The sequence below is a fragment of the Entelurus aequoreus genome, linkage group LG06, assembly GCF_033978785.1.
Source record: "Entelurus aequoreus isolate RoL-2023_Sb linkage group LG06, RoL_Eaeq_v1.1, whole genome shotgun sequence".
NCBI lineage: Eukaryota > Metazoa > Chordata > Actinopteri > Syngnathiformes > Syngnathidae > Entelurus > Entelurus aequoreus.
In genome coordinates this window covers 56,730,284-56,747,303 of record NC_084736.1, presented here as the reverse complement: position 1 = coordinate 56,747,303, position 17,020 = coordinate 56,730,284, and the positions used below count along the sequence as shown (strand labels likewise).

The following is a 17,020-nucleotide window of genomic DNA, read 5'->3' as shown; positions in this document are numbered from 1 at the left end:
CAGGGTGGACACTCTAACCACTAGGCCACTGAGCAGGTGAGCAGTAGAGAAACACAACGTTTCTCAAACAAATCAAATTTTTACAATGTGATCGCTGCAGACACGAGCATGGTCCGATTGTATTTCACAAGATGATAAAAGTGATATTTTTAAGAGCCATTTCCTTTGACGCACTTTTGTTTTTTGACTAACTTTATTACCTTTATGAACCACTTCTTTAGGGACTCTATTAAAGCGCTTTCCTATCCCTCTCAGTGTTGGCGCTAGGAATTTTCAAAATGGGGTCCCAGGGACCACATCAAGTCATAAAAATAGGGTCCCACAGCAAATTTTTGGGGTCCCACATTGATTTTGATTCAATATTATTTTTTGAGCAATGACAGTTTTAATGAAAAAAACAGCTTTGTTTTATTAGTCAACATTGCAACTTTTTCTAAATTACATTTCACCTATAAGCTTTTTTATTCCACTTTTGTTATGTTTTTGTTTATTTTTAGAATGTGCCGTGGGCCTTTAAAACATTAGCTGCGGGCCGCAAATGGCCTCCAGGCGACATTTTTACACCCCCGTTATAGATAATGAAAAATTAAATCTGATAAGTCTATCGATAAAAAGCAGAGCCTGGCGACGCCAGCGCGTTTATCATAATGCTGAGTACAAAAAATAAGGCGTTAGATTACTAGTTACCGCCGAAACTAACGGCGTTACAGTAACGCGTTACTTTGCGTTACAGTAACGCAGTTAGTTTCTGCGGTAACTGGTAATCTAACGTGTTATTTTTTGTATTAAGTAACTCAGTTACCGTTACTACATGATGCGTTACTGCGTTATTTTACGTTATTTTTTATGTAGTATCGGCTAGAAACAGAAGATCTGAGTGTGTTTTATTGGAGCGCTGCGGTGTCGTCCTTCTGAATGTTCTTGTGTCACAAGGAAGAGGCGCGCGCTGTGTGTGTCTGGGTGTGGGTGTGGGGAGGGGAGGGGAGAGGAGGGGAGGGGAGGGGAGGGAAGGTGAGGGGGGGAGGAGACGGGAGGGGGGGGGTGTCTTAACATGGAGATATTCTCACTTATTTTCTTTTGTCGAGCACAAAGAAAATAACATTTTAGTTCATGTAAGTTGTGTCTTGGATCAAAGATCCCGTCTACTGCCAAAAACAACAATTCAAATCTGCCTGGTTAGACTTTGTGTATGTCACGTGTGCCTTCCTTAGTTTATGAAGCCAGGTTTACAGCTATGTTGTTATTATGCTGTTTGTTACTTATGTATGTTATTATGTTAGTCCAACACTGGGCTGCCCCCACACTGCGGGACAAAGCAACCCTGAGTCTCCTCAACTCCGACACCTAAGAAGGCACTGTCTTCTGTCAAATGTGTGAATGAACATCGTGTAAACATTTCATGTTGCAATGTGTACACCTGCTGCTAATAGACGTGTGCGCCCAATACATGTACAACATAAAATGTGTCAAAAAATTAGGTGGCTATGGCTTAACAACGGGTGTCCCCTATTGCCTAGGATACAGTAGTCATCTTTGTTGTCTTTATTTTTAGATGCGCTAACCAGCAATATCTCGAGCTGAACTTAAAATCTGAAGGCTTAAAAGAGCCCTTCAAAATGTGTACCCTTTATAATTCGATTAGTTGACTAATCGTTAAGATAGTCAATGATAAGTCAACTATCAACAGAGTCTTGAGTCGCAGCCCTACCTAACACTGTATGCTTTTTCTTCTTGCAGCATGCAGAATAGAAACATATTTGGCATTAGTTTTTGTTCATTGAAAATTTCAAACTTAAATAGTCTTTTAGCTGTGGTAAATCTTAAGCACAGAACCCCCCCACCACACCCCGTCTGTAATGGAGATGAGCATTAGAAAAAGTGCAGATGCAAGTTCCTGTAAGCTTTGCATTATTTGGGACAGACTAAATCAATGAGCAAGATACTGAATGTCACTCGTTCACACGAGACTTTTGGCAGCAAATCAAAAAGATTGTTTACCCGGGCCAAAATGCAACCTCATCTAAATAAGGTTATTCAGAAATGTTGGCGACACACCACACTTTCTCCTCAGTCTGCTCAATTTGACATAACTTCTCAATATCAAATCAAACATCTTTGGTTTGATTGGTCTGACGAGGAAGCTATTTGCACGTATTAACACCAGTGCCGACATAGTGTGAATGCCTAAAAGGGAGAGTGCTCTCACTGGCCTCTTCCATGTGAAACAGGGACCGCTGTAGGTCCTCTTTTCTGGGCATGTCTGAGTGAGCGTTGGAAGTTCTCCACACTGTCGCCAGCAACAGCTGGTCCACAAAGGAACCTCTATGGCCGACAACACTGAAGTGGCCACTGTCTGTTTTTGTAAATCTCGTGGTGTCTCACAATCTTTTTTTTTTTCTTCTTTTCTTTTACCATCCTGGCCCCCTCTTCTTCATTTTTTTAGTCCCATTTTTTTCCTCCTCACAGCTGTTGCTCTCAGTAGCCCCTACTGAGAGGACAGAGACAGACACTTCACCCAGCCAAAGATTTGTCTGCCAGTACGGTCAGCTTTGCTGCGGGACAAAAGCACACCGACGCTGCCCACACAGCACCGCACCCCCCTTTTCTAGCCCTCCGTCCCAACAAACCCCAAAAAACAAGTCCACAGACTCCCACTCCAACCAAAGTCCCTAGTTCTCTGCTATCGCCCCTACAGCGCAACCGTAATGATGAACACAATCTGTTGCTGTTCTCCTGCTCTATTTTTACTGTCGGAAATCATCTGTTCCATGTTCAAACTTAAGTGATGGAGCGGTTTATGAAAAACGTGATGCGTTCAGTTGACCTGACACAGTTTGGAGAGCGTGTATTGTTTGGGAAATGTTTTTTCTTTGTGTTAGTGTGGCGGATGGAATCACGGAATTGGCCAAAAAAACATCTACCATTAAATACGGAAAGTCGCCAGAACTGACTTAATGTGATTGAAATGCAAAAAAACCCAAGAACAATTGTCTCGTACTACAATGAACGCTTGCCAAATTACTTCTACATGTCAGGTGATATATGTCTTTACAAAACTGATGACTATCTGTTGTCCACAAGCCGAGTAAAAAGCACAGAAAAACACAGTACTAACGCTAGCCAGTAGGCTATTGTTGTTGACGTGATATTAGGGATTGTAGCATCATAAAAATCTTAATTTGTAAATTAATAATTAGGGCTGCAACTATTTTGATACTATCTTAAAGATTAGTCGACTAATCGGATTATAAAGCTTACACATATTCAGCAGCTCTAATTTAGCCATTAACTTTTGAATTCAGCTTGAGTTATTTTTCAGCAAGTGCTAATGTAGTGGATTGTCCAGAGCTTAAACAGCAACAAAAGTGAATTTAGTACAACAAGTTTATTTTCTCATAGTCAAAAGTGCATAAGTTGGATTGTTTTGTCCCTGCAAACAAACAGCCGTCCTCCGGAGGACTCACAAAAAGCAATCTCTCTCGAGTCCCGGTCTCCTGCCATTTTTATCTGTCTCTTCGTGCGTCACTCTGTTTTTTCTCGTGCATCACTCTTGTGGTCTTCGACATGTTTGTTTTTGCAACATCCTTGGATCCCTTAATCATACTTAGACAATCAAAACATTCTGTAGACAGGTTGGCACGACTTAAAATTCACTTTTGTCCCACACCCGGTCCATTCAATGGCACAGAATAGAAGAGAAATTAAATGAGCGTACATTCTTGACAGACATGAAATATAGTTCCAAGGTCAGAAATTCTACTACACTAACTCACAACAAAGATGACTAATTCATTCAAGAATATTTATCTATACTGTAACTATGCGAACTAACTTGTGTCCATTTAAAAGCAAAGACAGGCAAAATGCTAAATAAAAATTTAAATCATGTGCTTGAGGATGGTGCCACTAGCATGAATGCTTGCTACATCGACACCAAGTATGCTAGTGGTTTACCTGCATCGATGTTGTAAACAAAAGTACCGCAGTTAAGTTCAACATATGCCTTTACTAAACGGACAGCCACCGCATGTAAACCACTAAACATCTGTGAAGACCAAGTTCTGCAAGAAGATAGATACCATTCATATCACCACTGCTGATACCTGATCTGATACCTTGGAGAGGGACAATTACAGTAAGGATAAACTAACTGTACTACACAAACAAGAGCAACTATGTGCTCAATGTAAATTATTTTGGATTGCTGAAGAACATTGGACACCTGTAAGTAATCACAAGGAGCTGGGGTCGCATTGTACCAAAAAAAAGAGATCAGCATTGTCATTTGAAAAAGGTCTACGCAGGTTCTCATTCATCCAGGTCATTGTCATCTCAGGGCGTTCAAACGATCGCAACTGGACTGTCTGGTTTGTTTTGGAAGACATTTCGCCAAAGTTTCCCAAAGTAATTTGGGGTTTTGGCACCAACCGCTGGACTAGATCTGACCAATCTAAGTCTATAAACATGAACTGATGAAGCCTACTCGGATGAGCGGCGAAACCTCTTCCAAGACAAACCAAGCAGTCCAGTTGTGATTGATTGAAGATCGAGATCATCTGAAAAAGGTAAACAAGCTTGTTTGTTTACTAAATGGTAAATGGGTTATACTTGTATAGCGCTTTTCTACCTTCAAGGTACTCAAAGCGCTTTGACACTATTTCCACATTCACCCATTCACACACACATTCACACATTGATGGTGGGTGCTGCCATGCAAGGCGCTAGCCACGACCCATCAGGAGCAAGGCTGGAGTGTCTTGCTCAAGGACACAACAGACGTGACAAGGTTGGTAGAAGGTGGGGATTGAACCAGGAACCCTCAGGTTGCTGGCACAGCCACTCTCCCAACTGCGCCACTTGTCCCTCTTGGGGTGACAGGGGTGCTGGAGCCTATCCCAGCTGCATTCGGGCGGAAGGCGGGGTACACCCTGGACAAGTCGCCTCCTCATCACAGGGCCAACACAGATAGACAGACAACATTCACACTCACATTCACACACTAGGGACCATTTAGTGTTGCCAATCAACCTATCCCCAGTTGCATGACTTTGGAGGTGGGAGGAAGCCGGAGTACAGAGAGGGAACCCACGCAGTCATGGGGAGAACATGCAAACGCCACACAGAAAGACCCAGAGCCCGGGGGATCGAACCCAAGATCTTCTTGTTGTGAGGCACACGCACTAATCGCTGTACTACCGTACTGTCTTGTTTGTTTCAACAACTGTTTAAACTAAAGACGAGTAAATGCAAATATAAACGGTGCACTATGTTAAGCTGTTTATAAGTGTGTTTACTACAATTTTGATTAGTAACTGTACCTTGCTGGCAATATTATTGCAAAAACTTTCAGAATGCACACTTAATTCTTACTATACTTGCTGTCACCAAGTTTTGAGCAAATCAATGACTTGCAAATCAGTAAAACATTTGAAAGATGTTTCTGTATGACATTCTGACTACCAAAGTGCGTTTATATCCAAATATTGGGGTATTTTTTTTAGCAAATTGTATTTATGCGAGCAAATAATAGTTTTAGAGTGTGATTAAAAAATGTATCACTTGACAGGCCTACTTATCATATACAGTCAAAATTGTCTACACACACACACACAATTTGTAAGCATTTGACAATAATAATCTTGAATAGTTCACATGTCAATAATCAACATCGACATCTGGACATTTTTCCATTGATCGATTCGAATCATAATGCATCGGAGAATCGATCACTTTTCCCACCTCTATTGTATACACACCCCCATGGTATGTTTATCATAGGGCCATGATACAACAGAAGTCATTTACGGATAGCTTTTAAATGTTTTAAATGGTACGCATGTTTGTGCCCATATGCCCTAAAAGCTGTAAATCTATGAAAAACACTTAGAGTATTGTCCGATTTTGTTATTCTTATAGCCAGACCTGTGTTTTTTCTGTACCTGTTGCCTTCCTCAGAGGAACATCACATGACAACCTCTGAGGAAGGCAACAGTTATGGCCGAAACCGTCAGGTACGGAAATAAACACAGGTCTGGCTATAAAAATAACAAAATTGCATAATTTTTTGAAGACCTAATGAACCTCTTTGGATGACTGAGTATTGTCCCTTGAGTATAAAAAATGGTAGCAAATGTGAGGGGTGTATTTACGAAACCCAAAACCAGTAAAGTTGCCACGTTGTGTAATTCGTAAATAAAAACAGAATACAAAGATTTGCAAATCCTTTTCAACTTATATTCAATTGAATAGACCGCAAAGACAAGATATTTAATTTTCGAATGGAGAAATTTTATTTTTTTTTGCAAATAATCATTTATTTTGAATTTAATGGCAGCATCACATTGCAAAAAAGTTGGCACAGGGGCATTTTTACCACTGTGTTACATGACCTTTCCTTTTAACAACACCCAGTAAACATTTGGGAACTGAGGAGACCAATTGTTGAAGCTTTTCCGGTGGAATTCTTTCCCATTCTTTCTTGATGTACAGCTTAAGTTGTTTAACAGTCCAGGGTCTCCGTTGTGGTATTTTAGGCTTTATATTGCGCCACACATTTTCAATGGGAGACAGGTCTGGACTACAGGCAGGCCAGTCCAGTACCCACAGTTTTTTACTATGAAGCCACGCTGGCTTGGCATTGTCTTGCTTAAATAAGCAGGGGCGTCCATGATAATTTGGCTAGGATGGCAACATATTTTGCTCCAAAACCTGTATGTACCTTTCAACATCAATGGTGCCTTCACAGATGTGTAAGTTACCCATGCCTTGGGCACTAATACACCCCCATACCATCACAGATGCTGGCTTTTGAACTTTTGCCTTTTAGATGAGCTCGGGCCCGGCGAAGCCGGCTGCGTTTGTGGGTGTTGTTGATAAATGGCTTTCGCTTTGCATAGTAGAGTTTTAACTTGCACTTACAGATGTAGCGACAAACTGTAGTTACTGACAGTGGTTTTCTGATGTGTTCCTGAGCCCATGTGGTGATATTCTTTACACACGGATGTCGCTTTTTGATGCAGTACCGCCTGAGGGATCCAAGGTCCGTAATATCAGGGCTTACCTCCAGATTCTCTGGATCTTTTGATGATATTACGGACCGTAGATGGTGAAATCTTTAAATTCCTTGCAATAGCTCGTTGAGAAATGTTGTTCTTAAACTGTTCGACAATTTGCTCAAACATGTGTTCACAAAGTGGTGACACTCGCCCCATCCTTGTTTGTGAATGACTGAGCATTTCATGGAAGCTGCTTTTATACCCAATCATGGCACCCACCTTTTCCCAATTAGCCTGTTCACCTGTGGGATGTTCTAAATAAGTGTTTGATGAGCATTCCTCAACTTTCTCAGTCTTTTTTGCCAGCTTTTTTTAAACTATTGCAGGCAGAAAATTCCAAACTAGCAAATATTTGCAAAAAATAAAGTTTTACAGTTCGAACGTTAAGTATCTTGTCTTTGCAGTCTATTCAATTGAATATAGGTTGAAAAGGATTTGCAAATCATTGCATTCTGTTTTTATTTACGAATTACACAACGTGGCAACTTTACTGGTTTTGGGTTTTGTATTTTTATGAAATACAGCGCATCCTTGACTTGTTTTCAATTAAGGGTTATCATTTTTCCTGCATGTACAGTTAAAAAAAACTATCTGCAAATGTGTTTAATACTGCAGTCATTGTTTAATTTTGCCTCACCTTGAGCATGCCACATCAGCACAAATTCATTTGAGCATAATTATAGCGTTTGCCATCATTTCACAGTTTCCAAATTGAGTGATTCCAAGGTCAATTTGGCAGCAGACTAGAAGAGGGTCGAACAATTTCTTCTTTCCACAAAAGCATAATTGCTTTGGCACCAAATAAAAGCCTTGTGGAGACCAGACAAACATCAAATTGTTTTCTCACGTTGTAACAGGGAGGAATCCTTACCAGTTTCTCATCAGCCGTAATAAGCTGCGTGCCTTGTCCTGCTTTCTCTGCCAGCCTCAGTGTTGATGTGCTGGTAGACCTAAAACCATTAGATATGCGTTACACACAAAGCAGAAAGACGCGGCACACAAGCAGCAGAGGAGTCTCAGAGAAAGCGGTAGGTGGGAAAAGGCTGCAGAAAAAAAAAACCCCGCCACCTATTAGTTCTGTCTGGTGAATTTCTGGCAGAGTGCGGCTGTCATCCTAATGACAGGACGTGCTTCACGTTGGCTGTGGTCAACTGTCAGGCGAGGACTGACTGTGTGGGTCTTTGTCCTTGTGCATCGCGCCTTTATAGCTCTTACTTAATACTATTGGAAATAGCCAGTAAAGTGCATTAAGTGCATTTTGTTGGGTCTGCTCCTGTCTCTGGTCATGCTCCCTCCACCCCAGCTGACGATGGCGTGGAACACCGCAGAGGCCACCACAGTTGTATACAGGACTGTCTCAGAAAATTAGAATATTGTGATAAGATAGGCTCCAGCACCGCCCGCGACCCCAAAAAGGGACAAGCGGTAGAAAATGGATGGATGGATGATAAAGTCCTTAATTTTCTGTAATGCAGCTAAAAACATGAAAATGTCATACATTCTGGATTCATTACACATCAACTGAAATATCGCAAGCCTTTTGTCGTTTTAATATTGCTGATTATGGCATACAGCTTAAGAAAACTCAAATATCCTATCTCAAAATATTAGAATATCATGAAAAAGTATACTAGCAGGCTATTTAACTAATCACTTGAATCGTCTAATTAACTCGAAACACCTGCAAGGGTTTCCCTGAGCCTTTAAAAACACTCAGCTTGGTTCAGTAAACTAAATCACAATTATGGGGAAGACTGCTGACCTGACTGCTGTCCAGAGGACCATCATTGACACCCTCCATCAGGAGGGTAAGACACAAAAAGAAATTTCTAAAAGAGCAGGCTGTTCACAGAGTGCAGTTTCAAAGCACATTCACAAAAAGTCTGTTGTAAGGAGGAAATGTGGCAGGAAACGCTGCACAACCAAGAGAGAGGACCGCAGCCTTAACAGCATTGTGAAGAAGAGCCGCTTCCAGAATTTGGGGGAGCTTCAAAGACAGTGGACTGAAGCTGGAGTCCAGGTATCAAAAGCCACTGTTCACAGACGTGTCCAGGGAATGGGCTACAATAGCCGTATTCCCATGGTCAAGCCACTCCTGAACTCAAGACAACGGAAGAAACAATCTGACTTGGGCTATGGAAAAGAAGCACTGGACAGTTGCAGAGTGGTCCAGAGTCCTGTTTCAGACGAAAGCAAGTTTTGTATTTCATTTGGAAGTCAAGGCGCTAGAGTCTGGAGGAAGGCTGGAGAGGAGAAAAATCCAAGTTGCTTGAAATCCAGTGTGAAGTTCCCACAGTCAGCAACGGTTTGGGGAGCCATGTCAGCTGCTGGTGTTGGTCCACTGTGTTTCATCAAGTCCAGAGTCAAAGCAGCTGTATACCAAGAGATTTTAGAGCACTACAAGCTTCCATCTGTTGAAAAGCTCTATGGAGATGATGATTTCATTTTCCAGCATGATCTGTGCCAAAACCACCAGTAACTGGTGTACTGACCATGGCATTACTGTCCTCGATTGGCCTGCCAACTCCCCTGACCTGAATCCCATAGAGAATTTGTGGGGTATTGTGAAGAAGAAGCTGAAAGACACCAGACCTAATAATGCAAATGAGCTAAAGGCCGCTATTGAAGCATCCTGGGCATCCATAACACCTCAGCAATGCCACGCCGCATTGATGCAGTAATCCGTGCAAAAGGATTCCCAACCAAGTACTGAGTGCATTAATTGACATTTTGAAATGTTTGATTTTGTTTTGCTGTTATAAATCTTTTTTTTTTTTACTTGGTCTGAGGAAATATTCAAATTTTTTGAGATAGGATTTTTGAGTTTTCTTAAGCTGTTTGCCATAATCAGCAATATTAAAATAATAAAAGGCATGCAATATTTCAGTTGATGTGTAATGAATTCAGAATGTATGACATGTTCATGTTTTTAGTTGCATTACAGAAAATAAAGGACTTTATCACAATATTCTAATTTTCTGAGACAGTCCTATATGTTTCTTTTACTTTTTATTCATAGCTGTATGTAGAAGTGGCTGGTTGCATCAGCTCTGCTCTTTTAATGTCTTTAATGCCTTTGTGTTCTTTGATGTTTGATGTGTGCTATGGCTATGAGTTGTTTTTTTCCCTTGGCCTCAGTCTGGACCCCCTCTCCAGTGGCCCAGGCTTAGACCGATTTCCCCCCCCCCCCATTGTTTACCTGTATCTCACCTTTTTTGTAAGGGCGCCAGAAGTTGGCAGACCCGTCAGCGATCCTGTTCTGTCTCACTGTAATGTTTGTCTGATCTTGAATGGATTGTGCTGAAAATTTGAATTCCCCTTCGGGGATTAATAAAGTATTTCCGATTCTAATTCTGACTGATTAAGACCAAGGGTTTTAAGTATTTGGGAAATCATTTTTCGCTATGGCAATAAAACGACTGATGTGCTGCAGTACAATGTAGAAAACATATTTGATATAAAATATAGGGGAATTAACAGGAATTCATGGGAATACACTGGAAAATTACAAAACGTCATTTTGTCCAAAAGGCAATTTGAATGGGTTGTAGACAGTTATTCTATCATAAAAGTTCAACATGCAACAGCTAGTCTGCTTGTGTGTGTGTGTGTGTGTGTGTGTGTGTGTGTGTGTGTGTGTGTGTGTGTGTGTGTGTGTGTGTGTGTGTGTGTGTGTGTGTGTGTGTGTGTGTGTGTGTGTGTGTGTGTGTGTGTGTGTGTGTGTGTGTGCTTATTTCAGCAAGACAATGCCAAGCCACCTGTTACATCAACGTGGCTTCATAGTAAAAGAGTACGGGTACTAGACTGGCCTGCCTGTAGTCCAGACCTGTCTCCCATTGAAAACTTAAGCTGTACATCAAGTAGGGTTGGGTATCGTTTGAATTCGAACGATTCCGATTGTTTGTTTCGATTCCGATTCCTGACGATTCTCGATTCCGATTCTTTTAAGAGTCAGGGTAAAAAAAAAGTTTAGGATATTTTAAATGAGCTAGCTAACCTACAGTCTTTCTGAATGAAATAGTCTGACATTCTCCATCAATTTTAATTCTATTAACTTTTTATGAACTTTACTATAAATTCCTCACAGGGCTGTTTTCAACTAGAATATAAATATCAAATCTATGAACTTGAATATAAATATTATAAATTATGAATACATTTTCCCAGGGGTACACTTTCCTCAAGAGAGCTTTATTTTTGAAAACCTCATGAAAACACATTTACATACACAAGTGTATGATGCTGCAGGTACTTAAAAATGTTACCGTGCTCCCACTGATGGGCTAACCTGGTGCAGAAAAGCAAATAAACAATAAGAAACAACTTGCAAAACACAGTCCAGATTAGCAGCAGGTACAGTATAAAATCAGAGACAGTTCTTGTTTAGGAAAATGACCATATCCGCCTTCTCAGGCAGGATGCGTGAGCGTTCTGGACAGATAGTGTCTCCTGTTGTGGAAAATACACGTTCGCTGGGTGTGGAAGAAGCTTGAACGCATTAATAGGAGAAAGCGCGATCTGACAGCAAAGGATAAGTCTTTTGTTGGTTCCACCGGACCACCACCATGTAGCAGGGTCGTCAGACATAAGTATCGGTGGAACGTCCTGGTACATCTGCAGCTCTCTCTCCACTCGTTTCTTGATGGACATGGAGCTCTGTTATTTCGCGGTTATTTCATTTTTTTTTTGTAAAGTAAAGCCACACTTTTGACCGCCGACGCCCGCTATCCATGCTTGAGCTTGACTGACTCGCTCGGCTATGCTAACACTTCCGGCGGTGGGCGCTTCTTCGTTGGTGCTCAGCGGCTTCTTCTTCCGGTTCGGCTGACTTTTTTTTTTTTTTTTTTCTCTCCGGTCGGCGGACTGGGTATCGAAAATAGGAATCGAAATTTAAACTTGTGAACGATTCCGGGAGAATCGGAAAGTTAGTCCCGGTTCCAATCGATACTCGATATCCAACCCTATTAGTTACCCATGTCTTGGGCACTAATAGAATCCCCCATACCATCACGGATGCTGGCTTTTCAACTTTGCGCCTATAACAATCCGGATGGTTCTTTTCCTCTTTGGTCCAGAGGACACGACGTCCACAGTTTCCAAAAACAATTTGAAATGTGGACTCGTCAGACCACAGAACACTTTTCCACTTTGTATCAGTCCATCTTTGATGAGCTCAGGCCCAGCGAAGCCAACGGCGTTTCTGGGTGTTGTTGATAAACAGTTTTCTCCTTGCATAGGAGAGTTTTAACTTGCACTTACAGATGTAGCGACCAACTGTAGTTACTGACAGTGGGTTTCTGAAGTGTTCCTGAGCCCATGTGGTGATATCCTTTACACACTGATGTCGCTTGTTGATGCAGTACAGCCTGAGGGATCGAAGCTTAGCTGCTTACGTGCAGTGATTTCTCCAGATTCTCTGAACCCTTTGATGATATTACGGACCGTAGATGGTGAAATCCCTAAATTCCTTGCAATAGCTGGTTGAGAAAGGTTTTTCTTAAACTGTTCAACAATTTGCTCAAGCATTTGTTGACAAAGTGGTGACCCTCGCCCCATCTTTGTTTGTGAATGACTGAGCATTTCATGGAATCTACTTTTATACCCAATCATGGCACCCACCTGTTCCCAATTTGCCTGTTCACCTGTGGGATGTTCCAAATAAGTGTTTGATGAGCATTCCTCAACTTTATCAGTATGTATTGCCACCTTTCCCAACTTCTTTGTCAAGTGTTGCCGGCATCAAATTCTAAAGTTAATGATTATTTGCACAAAAAAAATGTTCATCAGTTTGAACATCAAATACGTTGTCTTTGTAGCATATTCAACTGAATATGGGTTGAAAATGATTTGCAAATCATTTTATTTTGTTTATATTTACATCTAACACAATTTCCCAACTCATATGGAAACGGGGTTTGTACATTGCACAATAAGCAGCAATAATTGACAAATAGAGCAAAACAATATAATTAGTAATAATAATAACAAAGATTTGTTTTTAAATGTATAATTTTTTTTAGCCTTTTAAAAAATATATATGCATCAACGCTGATTATGCAAACTATATATTGATGATGTCATATTGACCACACCCCCACCACGCCCAGCCGCAGAGTAATGTGGACAATCTGTGTGATACCCCAGTATAGTATACAGATCGATACCACCCTGGTTAGATAATTTTTTTTGCTATCAAAAAATAATTTGTCTTTTTTTATATTGTTTACAAACTCGGGAAATAAGTCCCTGGACACAGGCGAGCTTTTAAAGGCAAAAACCAAACAATTTAAATCAAAGCCAATAGTAGGTCATAATTGAAAAATATAAAGGATATTTTTACATCGCCATCTTATGTTTTTGAATCATTCAATAATATAAAAAAAAACTTAGGTATCAGTATCTGCATTGGTATGACCTATAGATATAACAATATGAAAGTTTCATAGCACGGTTGTTGTGACCAAAATTATTACAATTATCATTATTATCACAGTATTGTTGAATGTGCTAAAAAGCTGAAAGCTTTAACAAGGTTTTATTTCATGTATTTTCACAATGTACCTTAATTGGCAGAATAAATATTAAATACTGTTCTGGGATCATAAGAACAATGTTCTCTTTTATTTGAGTGTTTGTTTATTTTATTCATTTTCAATTTGCAAAGGTTTTACGGTGTTTAATGATGATTAAAAAAAAGTGTTTTGGGTGCATCATTTTGGCATATTCCTTTGAGTATAGATTGATTACTCTGTACTAAGAGAGCACAGCTTGTAGGTTCAATGTACAATATTGAATAGTTTAGTTGCTCAGAAAGCGATCTGTTTATATACCTTTGTATTAGGGTATGTCAATTCTTAATGAGGAAATTCGTTAAAGTCTCACTTAGTTGTGTTTGCATTTACGCTAGCTAATGAGCTAGCACTAACATGCTTCTCCATAAAATAAGCAGTATCACAGGTACGTGAGTTTAAGTGTTATCAATCACGGTTTTACAATCATTTTAAATAAAAAGGAAAATAGGGGTTGTACTGTAATTTATCATTATACCGTTTATTGTTCCATCCCTAGTATGAGCAAACCGCCCCTGTCACTATTTTGTATTGGATCAAAACCCACATTTCTAGTATCACTAAAAATGACTGTAAAGTATCCAAACCAAAGAAGAATAAGTGTTTATTACATTTTAACAGAAATGTAGAAAAACATGTTCCAGTAGAAAGTAACCAGATATTAACAGCAAATTAGCAAGTAGGTTAATAATAATAAGACGCAATATGTCACTGCATATGTCAGCAGCCAAATTAGGAGCCTTTGCAACCCATTTTGAAATGGTTCTATTATCATTTATATATCAAAATAATGTATTGTGATACATATCGTTATCACAGGAGGCTGCAATACATATTGCAAGATAGATTTTTAATCTATCTTGCCTATCCTTAGTTCTATGTGGTGCGCTACACTATAAAGGGCCCTAAGATTTTTGCGTAAACGGAATCATAGACACGATCACAAAACTGGCCAATAAAACGGAATCTACTGTCCAACGGGGAAAATCATGGAAACTGACATAAATGTAACTGAAATGCTGTCATCATGAGAAGAAAGATCATTTGTTTGGGGAAATCATGTTTAAAGGCCTACTGAAATGTTTTTATTTTTTATTTAAACGGGAATAGCAGATCCATTCTGTGTGTCATACTTGATAATTTCGCGATATTGCCATATTTTTGCTGAAAGGATTTAGTAGAGAATATCGACGATAAAGTTCGCAACTTTTGCTCGCTGATAAAAAAAAAGCCTTGCCTGTACCGGAAGTAGTGTGACGTCACAGGAGCTACTATTCCTCACAATTCCCCATTGTTTACAATGGAGCGAGAGAGATTCGGACCGAGAAAGTGATGATTACCCCATTAATTTGAGCGAGGATGAAAGATTCGTAGATGAGGAACTTGAGAGGCAGTGATGGACGTATCTTTTTTCGCTCTGACCGTAACTTAGGTACAAGCTGGCTCATTGGATTCCACACTCTCCTTTTTCTATTGTGGATCACGGATTTGTATTTTAAACCACCTCGGATACTATATCCTCTTGAAAATGAGAGTCGAGAACGCGAAATGGACATTCAGTGCCTTTTATTTCCACGACAATACATCGGCGAAATGCTTTAGCTACGAGCTAACGTGATAGCATCGTGCTTTAACTGCATATAGAAACCAAAAAAATAAATCCCTGACTGGAAGGATAGATAGAAAATCAACAATACTATTAAACCGTGGACATGTAAATACACGGTTAATGCTTTCCAGGCTGGCGAAGGTTAACAATGCTGTGCTAACGACGCCATTAAAGCTAACTTAGAAACCGGACCGCACAGAGCTATGCTAAAAACATTAGGTCTCCACCTACGCCAGCCAGCCCTCATCTGCTCATCAACACCCGTGCTCACATGCGTTCCAGCGATCGGCAGAAGGACGAAGGACTTCACCCGATGCGTTTGGCGGCCCGGAGACGTAGGAAGTCAAGGTGAGGTCGGCGGCTAGCGCGGCTAGCGCGGCTAGCGCGGCTAGCGCTCCAACAAAGTCCTCCTGGTTGTGTTGCTGTAGTCCGCTGCTAATACACCGATCCCACCTACAACTGTCTTCTTTGCAGCCTTCATTGTTCATTAAACAAATTGCAAAAGATGTCCAGAATACTGTGGAATTATGAAATGAAAACAGAGCTTTTTGTATAGGATTCTACGGGGTACCATAACTTCCGTTACTCTGACTTCGTCACGCGCATGCGTCCTCATACCGCGACGTTTCAGCCGGATATTTCCCGGGAAATTTTAAATGTCACTTTATAAGTTAACCCGGCCGTATTGGCATGTGTTGCAATGTTAAGATTTCATCATTGATATATAAACTATCAGACTGCGTGGTCGGTAGTAGTGGGTTTCAGTAGGCCTTTAAGTGGACCACTCAATTATTTGTCTCTGAAACACTCACCCAGCCAAACAAAAACAATGTCGAAACGGAAATTTGAAACACTGGCTAAGTCTGTGGACAAACAACAAAGCCAACATGACAATGACAACCTGCAACACATCTAATCCGCTAGTATAGTTGTGCACGACACCACCGATACCAGGGATTGTAGTGTCTTAAACATCGTCATTGGTAACTTAAACTTATAGTAAACCCGGTTAATTGTTGCATGCCTAGTTGTGCGCAACATCCTGTCTGACTGCGCTAACAAAATAAAGGTTTCAAAAAAGTATCTTACATGAACACTTTGTACTTAGAGCTGTCATTGGTACATTTAAGTTTCAAAAGTATTATGCTTTGACTTAAAACACTGTTGAAAAACGTCTAATTATGTATTGCACTAATAACGTAGGGATTTTTTGCGTTCAATGTGGTAAATTTTTAAAAGTAAAACAGGAATTGGGAAAAAATGTAATAAAAAAAAAAATGTAATACTTTTCAAAATGTCCAAAGATGTATTGCACTAATAAATAGAAGGTATTTTTGCATTGAATTGATAACACAAAAGCACACTATGGCAGTAAAACAGAAATTGGGGAAAAAATGGAATTTAAAAAAAATCTGATTTCATAGGGCCCCATTGATATTTCAGTACAAAAGATTTATATCAAATTAAATGAACAAAATATTTAATAACAACACATTTCCAAATAGTTTGCATTCAGTTTAAAACAAAAACTAATTATATTGTAATTTTAAATCTGAAAGTTTTGGCAGTGACCGCCAATATTTCCATGAAATTGTCAGTACTTCCCAAAGAAAGTATCCAACTTGTCCAATTTCCCCAGGGAACAATATATAGTGTTCCTTTGATTATCTGTTTGTATACTTTTCGTACGACATAAAAATGTCTATCTTATGATATTATTCTTTATTGTTTATATCGTGATTTTAACATCTGGGTTACTTAGACTTATACTTCCTTTTTATTGTCAT

At 39.9% G+C, this 17,020-nt stretch overlaps 1 protein-coding gene across 1 annotated transcript in view; it reads right to left on the bottom strand.

Moving 5' to 3' along the window:
* Nucleotides 1-17,020, bottom strand: part of ndufs4 (NADH:ubiquinone oxidoreductase subunit S4) — a 64,427-nt gene that overhangs the window by 42,418 nt on the left and 4,989 nt on the right. Inside the window, exon 3 of the mRNA XM_062051797.1 lies at nucleotides 7,927-8,005. Coding sequence (XP_061907781.1) covers nucleotides 7,927-8,005 — 79 coding nt within the window. The remainder of the gene's footprint in view (nucleotides 1-7,926; nucleotides 8,006-17,020) is intronic.